Source organism: Sardina pilchardus, chromosome 11 (genome assembly GCF_963854185.1).
Source record: "Sardina pilchardus chromosome 11, fSarPil1.1, whole genome shotgun sequence".
NCBI lineage: Eukaryota > Metazoa > Chordata > Actinopteri > Clupeiformes > Clupeidae > Sardina > Sardina pilchardus.
The window spans coordinates 12806599-12814098 of record NC_085004.1 but is presented as its reverse complement, the minus strand read 5'-3'; the positions used below and the strand labels follow the sequence as shown (position 1 = coordinate 12814098).

The 7500-nt window shown below is 50.1% G+C and overlaps 1 protein-coding gene across 4 annotated transcripts in view; it reads left to right on the top strand.

The window, feature by feature from the left end:
- Positions 1 to 7500, top strand: part of dennd2b (DENN domain containing 2B) — a 54444-nt gene that overhangs the window by 30586 nt on the left and 16358 nt on the right. For all 4 annotated transcript variants that reach the window (XM_062549466.1, XM_062549467.1, XM_062549465.1 and 1 more), the window contains exons 5-12: positions 396 to 520; positions 782 to 997; positions 1875 to 1971; positions 2142 to 2186; positions 2468 to 2652; positions 3754 to 3863; positions 5216 to 5285; positions 7393 to 7470. In XM_062549466.1, the coding sequence (XP_062405450.1) occupies positions 396 to 520; positions 782 to 997; positions 1875 to 1971; positions 2142 to 2186; positions 2468 to 2652; positions 3754 to 3863; positions 5216 to 5285; positions 7393 to 7470 (926 nt within the window). The remainder of the gene's footprint in view (positions 1 to 395; positions 521 to 781; positions 998 to 1874; positions 1972 to 2141; positions 2187 to 2467; positions 2653 to 3753; positions 3864 to 5215; positions 5286 to 7392; positions 7471 to 7500) is intronic.

Genomic DNA, 7500 nt, shown 5'->3' with positions numbered 1-7500 from the left:
GAGACAATAGAGCCGAGCGTTTAGAGAGCCAGCCCGGCACAGAGACCTCTCCAGAACACTGCCCAGATGACTCATCGCATTCTGCCCCCGAAGGGTGCCTCTCTCAGTCCCCCCCCCCCCCCACGCTCTCCGCTCTCTCTCTCTCTCTTTCACTGTCTCTCTCTCTCTCTCTAGCTGTACTGCACAGCTCTGCCTTTTCCCTCACTCCCTCCCTCTCTCTCTCTCTCTCTTGCTCTCTCTCTCGCTCTCTCTCTCTCTCTCTCTCTTTCTCTCTCTCTATCTTTCTACCACTCAGCCCCTAACAAGACTTTTTTCCTTCTTCCGCTTTGAGTAAACTTTTTTTGGCTGCTGGTTTCTGGCAGAACCCTGACCTGCGTTTTCTCTGTCTTACTCAGAGTCGATGCGGGAGAACCCTTACGAGGACGTGGACCTGAAGGGACGGCTTTTGGGTCGAAAGTCTCGAGGGTCACTGAACCATTTATGGTCCTCCCAGGATCGGAAGCTGAACTCTCCTCCTCAGGTAATTAAAACAGTCTGGTGAATGTTTAATACGTGGGCCAGGGGATTTCTCAGAGTTAGGACCCCAGCTTTGTTTTTCATGGGTTTAAATATCCAGCGAGCTTTGACTTAGAACAGACAAACGTGTCTTTAAATGTGAATGAATGTCATTTGGTCTCTTCCACACACTGATGGTAATCCACGCCAGTAAAAAGTGTCATGAAGTGTCATGAGTGTCCTGAACGCTATGGTCTAACGCAACCCGTGCATTTGTCGTCCCCAGCTGCCCTCTAAACCGAGCAGTCAGTCGCTGCGGCTGCCCGGGCCCACGGACAGGAAGAGCCACCGGACGTCCCGACTGGCCAAGCGGCACAGCCACGATGACGCGCTGCTCCTGCCGCAGTTGAGCGTGTCGACCTCCTCCTGCGGCCTGCTCGACGACACCCTGAGCACCACCAGCGACACGCTGGCCTCTCGCCGACACAGGAGGGTCCCCAAGGTAACAGCCACTCTCGAACAGATGTGCAAGCAGAGGAAAGCCAGAGGGGTTTACCAGATGCTGCTCTCCATAATGTCAGGGATTGGCAATGGCGGGATTGGGTTTTAAACCCGGGCCGGTCTCTTCTCCAGTGGCTGAGACTGCTGCTCTCCATAATCAGCAGAGGAGGCCAGGCTGGTTTATCATGGTACTACTGTACGTGGATATGATAGAGTAGAGTACATGACAAGGAAAAGGAGAGATCTTTCCTTTAAAGTAAAGCACAAGGAAGTATACAGTACGTCTCCTTCTTCAACCAGGTACTCTGTAATAGTAAAGGCTGGGCTTCAGTGTCAGTATTGAGTCGATGTGGCTTTGTCTTGTTGATGTTTCTCTTACCCTCTGAGATCCTCAAAAGAACAACACTGATTCTCTCTCTGTCCATTACTTGCTGTTGTGCTTCCTGTTGATAAATACCTGTTTATATGAGTCAAACGGAACTCATTTGTTTCCTCTGTTTAACTCTACAGTAAGAGAGCTCACTCTCACAAGTGGTTCTAGCCCTTGAGGATAGATGTGGATGGAATGCAGCCATCAGTTTTGAACTGTTTGACTTTCTTTCGTTCAAACGTCACATCTTTGTGAAAAGGTCATAGCTTTTGAACCACACATGAGTGAGTTTTAATGAAATCCAACCCACTTCCTCATTGTGATCAAAAGCACACTTCTGGAAGCCATTGCTCCGATGCCAGCTGGAGAAGTCATTTCTTTAGAACGCGAGTGGTTTTATTAGCCCTCTGTCATCGTTTGTTATTGTAAATGACTCTGGATTCAATTGATGCCGTCCACTTCCCCAGTGCATGGGGCCTGAGCTGAGCTTGTGGCGTGTCTCCCACAGTTGGTCCAGAGGATCAACTCCATCTACTCGACCAAGAGAGGGAAGAAGCGTCTCAAGAAGCTCACCCTGTCCAACATTGAAACTTCATCTCTGAGAGGTATGCTGTCTGACCGCATGGAATTCGGCAGGTTTATGTTGATGACCTCTGTGCTTGAGCAAGTGCCTCACGCCTCTCCTCCCACTTTCATTCTCCTTCTTTCTCTCTCTCTCTTTCTCTCTCTCTCTTTCTCTGTCTCTGTTTCTCTGTTTCTCTCTCTCTCCAAACAGATGACAATAGTGAGAGTGAGAGCGACTCTGACGACAGATTCAAAGGTAAGAAGTTAGCGCACGTCACTCAAAGGTTGATCACTAGCATCCTTGCTCCTAAGACTAATTATATGAATTATTCAATAACTTGAATTCAGCTTTTTTTACATGTCCTTATGAGTCTTGTTTACATGTCATATGAAGGTCATATGAGCTTGATTTTATAGTTTGTGTGTGTGTGTGTGTGTGTGTGTGTGTGTGTGTATGTGTGTGTGTGTGTGTGTGTGTGTGTGTGTGTGTGTGTGTGTGTGTGTGTGTGTGTGTGTTGCTGTTCCTGTGTCTCTCAGCACACACACAGAGGCTTCTGAAGCTCCAGTCCATGCTGCGGCGGGCTCCCAGCTATCGCACCCTGGAGCTGCAGCTCTTGGAGTGGCAGGAGCGGGAGCTGTTTGAGTACTTTGTGGTGGTCTCCCTCAAGAAGAAGCCCACCAAGAACTCCTACACCCCCGAGGTCACCTACCAGTTCCCCAAGGTGAGCACCATCACGCTCCATGGTTGATGACTGAAGGAGTTGCGGATTGACTGGGGCAGGCTTAGTCTCCGACCAACATGGGGTTCTTTCTGAGGCTAATCATCATAATTTAAACCGAGACCTTGTAAATTTTGTTTGTTTTTTCTAAGCAGGTCTGTTTCTTGTCTGGGAAACCAGTCCGTGGTGTATCAAGAACTATTTTGATTTCTCTCTCAGGTCTATAAATAGGGTCAGGGCAACATATATAGAGAGCCCTGGTCCTTTTTTTATTTTGAAGTGAATTATTACCAGCTCCCACTGAAATGTAGAATAAGCTGAGTGGCTTTTGATTTATGCTCGTTAATGACCCTTGCTGATGCTGGCCCGACGTCAGCCAGAGTTAAAATTGGTCCCGTGGTGCGGTGGGTGAAAAAGGCCGTATCCTGCTGAGGCAGAAAGAGCTTGTGTCATTCTCTGGGCTGTCATTATGCACGCTCTGCTCAAAGCTCAGATCTGATGATAGCACTGTGACCGTTCTCTGCCATCCTATTGAGGCCAGAGGTGGGGTGGGGGTTAGGATGGTGGGGGGGGGGGGCTGGGAGGGTTGTGGGTGGTGACTTATTGTCATTAAGTGCTGTAACCAGGAAACCGTTGCCATGGCAGTTAAGTGTTTAGTTACTCTGAGATGGCTTTTTAAGTTATTCAAGATTCGGTTGGGCGATGGAGCCCCGGGGGAGGCCGAGGTATGTCGGCGTCCGGCCAACAGGAGGTCGGGCCCAATGACGTCTTCCAGCCAGGAAAGGACAGACAGTGGAGCGAGTGTGTGTTTGTTCTGCGGTGGGAAAGAGAGAGGGCTTTGCGGTCTTATCTGAGCCACGAATGAGCGGTTGGAAGAGGAGCAGGATATTTATAAAGCCCTGCCCTCACCAAAGGAGCCGTCCTTGGGCAACATGAAGAGACACGCAGAGGACCTCTATAAATCACAAACATGCTGGAGGAGCAAGAGGTGAAGACCTCTTCCTGTAAGCTGCTTCAAACCCATCAACTCTGCCCTGACATGATATCTCTCTCTCTCTCCCTCTCTCTCTTTCCCTCTCTGTCTCTCTCTCTCTCCTCTCACAGTTAGAGAGGCCCACCAAGCAGATGCGGGAGGCTGAGCAGAGGCTCAAAGCCATCCCTCAGTTCTGCTTCCCAGATGCCAAAGACTGGACCCCTGTGGCCGAATACAGCAGGTAGAGAGAACAGAACCCAACACATACTCAGTGACCCCTCCGCCTCTCGAATTATCCTCCTCTCCATTGCTCTCCCTCCTTTCCTCCCTGTCTACTGTATCTCTCTCTCTCCCTCTCTCTATTTCTTTCCTTCTCTAGTCTTCTTTCCTTCTCCCTCATTTCCTCTCTCTCGCTCTCCCTCGTTGCCTCCCTGTCTCTCTCCCTCAATCCCTCAGTCTCTCATTCTCTCCCTCCCCCCCCATCTCTTCTAAAGTTCTCACTTCTCCCCACTCCTGGCCCTCAGATGGAGCACTTCCTGAGCGGGGACACACACAGGCCCCCACGGCTATTAGCGCAGCCCAATTTGTATTTTGTCATATCTGAGAGAATTTACATTGAGCATTTGGTTTATATTGGACTTACACACGCACAGGTTAGCCGGCACTCAGGAAATGCCTACGCGTTTCCAGCTCGGCCCCAACCACGGCCCTCGGCCCGGGGCCCCCAGAGAGGCTCCACCTGTGTGTGATTGTCTCCGCCTAATAACTCACAAGTGGAGTGTGAGGAGCGAACAGCCAGCGCCTGCCTCAGAGCTGGGGCCAGGGGCCAGGCGATACCTCAGGGCTACCACAGAGCAGAGCCCCATCACTTTAGGCTTTGATTAGACTGAGGAAAAGTGTGAAGTATCTTGCCATTGGCACTGCAGTCATGTCAGTGTGAAGTGTCTTGCCATAGGTACTGCAGTCATGTCAGTGGCCAAAGTGCCAAAAAAAGATGTTCTTTGTTGAAATCAGCTTTACTTGAAATCATAGCATAAGTGACACTGAGGATCAGAGCAGAGATAGTGTCAGTGTGCAGGCACAGACAAGGAGGGAAAAAAGCTTCAAATGATTGTGAACGTAAATAAATCAGTGAGTGCGGTGTGGGACATCATAGGGTGTCATGTCATTCAATGCGGTAGGTCAACATCAGAGATGGCATGACATCAGGCCGGCGAGCTGACCGGTGTGTGTGTGTGTGGGGTGGGGTGGCCCGTGTGTTGTTTCAGCTGTGGGAGGATGGCGTATCTCTCCCCGGCCCGAGCCACGCTGCTCTCATTAACCCAGCAGAGGGAACATGGCCTCCCAGGGCACGGGCCTTTGATCACGGCTCTGATGATTTCAATGCTAGTGTGTGATTGAGTAATTTTGTGTGCTTACGTGTGTGTGTGTGTGTGTGTGTGTGTGTTTCTCTCTCCGTGTGTGTGTGTGTGTGTGTGTTTCTCTCTCCGTGTGTGTGTGTGTGTGTGTGTGTTTCTGTGTGTTTCTGTGTGCGTGTGTGTGTGTGTGTGTGTGTGTGTGTGTGTGTGTGTGTGTGTCCTTTTTGTTTTACAGTGAGACCTTCTCCTTCATGCTCACTGGAGAGGATGGCAGCAGGCGGTTCGGCTACTGCAGGCGTCTCTTGGTAAGTCTGCCGACGTCTTGGTCACCATCATCACTGCAGGGTGCTGGAGGGAGGAGGGGAAGTTTAATGGTCCCAAACATGCGTTAGCCGCGGCTGTGTAATGACCCCTAGCATGCGTTAGCCGCGGTTGTGTCCAGCCCCACAGGTTGCGTCACAGAGGTGCTGGTGTGTTAATTACAGAGCGAGATGGAGAATGCAAATGGAGTTTTAATGACCAGCCGTCTGCGCAGAAGAGACAGAGTTTGGTTATTTCGTCCCCTGGTCCAAGGGGTGAGGGGGGGTGGGGGGTGGACGACTGCTTGTAAACACAACTCCTGTTTTAATGAGACTTTCTCAGGGAAAAGACTGAAAGAAAAGAAACCATGACATGTTTGTCATGTGGAGAATGAAACTCTGCTCTATATTTTGTCTGGCTTTTGAAGTTTTTCTCTTTTTCCCCCCCTTTCTCAAATGTCAAACCCTTTGGCGAGCTCTGGGTTCACTCTTCTCCTGTATGGTATTATGTTCTGGAGTAGGACAAAAAAGAGAAGGCCTCAACCTCATCTGCCTCTCTTTCTCTTTCTTTCTCTCTCTCTTTCTTTCCCTCTCTCTCCCTCTTCTTGTCTCTCTCTGTCTCTCTCTTTCCCTCTCTCTCCCTCTCTCTTTCTCTCTCTGTCTCTCTCTTTCCCTCTCTCTCCCTCTTCTTGTCTCTCTCTTCCCCCCCTTCCCTCCCCTCTCCCTCTGTCGGCCTGTGTGTGCCTATTTTTAAGTGTGTACGCGGCCCCTTTGTATATTGTGTATTTTGATATGCCTGTCTGTAGTGTTCTCTGGCTATGACAGAGTAAGGGGGGGTGGGGGGGAGTTGGTGCTGTAGGGTGTGTGCAGGGTGCTGCAGTGGTCTGGTGTGGCCTAGTCTGGCTTGCTGGCGCTGGAAGGTATTAAATGGCTTCCCTGATGACTGGGGAGAGTGAGGGAGTGAGTAGGGTGCCTGCACTCCTCCGTCCGCTCACTGCTCACTGTTCACTGTGCTGCGCTGCGCTGCTCCTTGCCTGGAGGAAGTCCAAGGGCTGGCATGTGGAGAGCATTCCTAAGGATTTTAACCAAGCTCCGCATGCTTGATTTAATCATCCATTTGGAAAAAGCAGTGGAAGAAAATTGCATACCTAATATGGACAAGTGGATTGGGGATTGTGTGTGTGTGTGTGTGTGTGTGTGTGTGTGTGTGTGTGTGTGTGTGTGTGTGTGTGTGTGTGTGTGTGTATGTGTGTGTATGTGTGTGTGTGTGTGTGTGTGTGTGTGTGTGTGTGTGTGTGTGTGTGTGTGTGTGTGTGAGAGAGAGAGAGAGAGAGTGTGTATGTGAGTGAGAGAGAGAGAGAGAAAATGAGAGTGTGTGAGTGTGTGTGCACTCATGCATTTGCCTATGCCAGTGTAGTTGTGTGTGAACATGCCTGAATGTGAGTGTGTGTGTGTGTGTGTGTGTGTGTGTGTGTGTTTGCACTCTGCGAGGTCTGTGATTGTTTAGTGGGCAGAAGGTGGTTAATCATTAATGCTCTGTGTGCACCTGTGTTTAGTTAACAGTGGGAAGTGTCCCAAGGGATTTGAAACCCTCACATGCATAAGGCCGCAACCAGATGATTATCTTTCTCATTTAGGCTACGGCAGAAAAGAAATGTGTTTATAGTTTTGAAGCTCTCATTGAAAGCAGTTGCTACATGCCATCAGTCATTTTTTAATAGGATTATTTCATCAGTGTACTTGATGACTGACAGTGCTCACCCACTGCTTTCGAGAGAAAAGCTGAAGCGAAATATGAAGTGAAACTGTAGCCGCGCTAATGCAGAAACCATGCGGCACCTTTCACCTCTTGTCTGCGGCCTGATTTCAGAGGCGTGTGAGTCACAGGCGAGTGTGTCCTTTTCCTTGGCTCATATGTCGACACTCAGGATTAGGACACACACACACACACACACACCTGTGCCTTGTGACATATTTCAGCTGAAGTGTGTGTCTTGCCACATTATGGCCCCTGGACTTTCCCAGAGTCAGAGGTGCGCCTCATCATCACTCTCTCACTCCCTCTCTCTCTCTCCCTCTCTCTTCATCTCTCCATCTCTCCCTCTCTCTGCAGCCGAGCGGAAAGGGGCCTCGCCTGCCAGAGGTCTACTGCGTCATCAGCAGGCTGGGCTGTTTCGACCTGTTCTCCAAGGTGAGCTCATCTCCCCCGCCTCTTTACCTG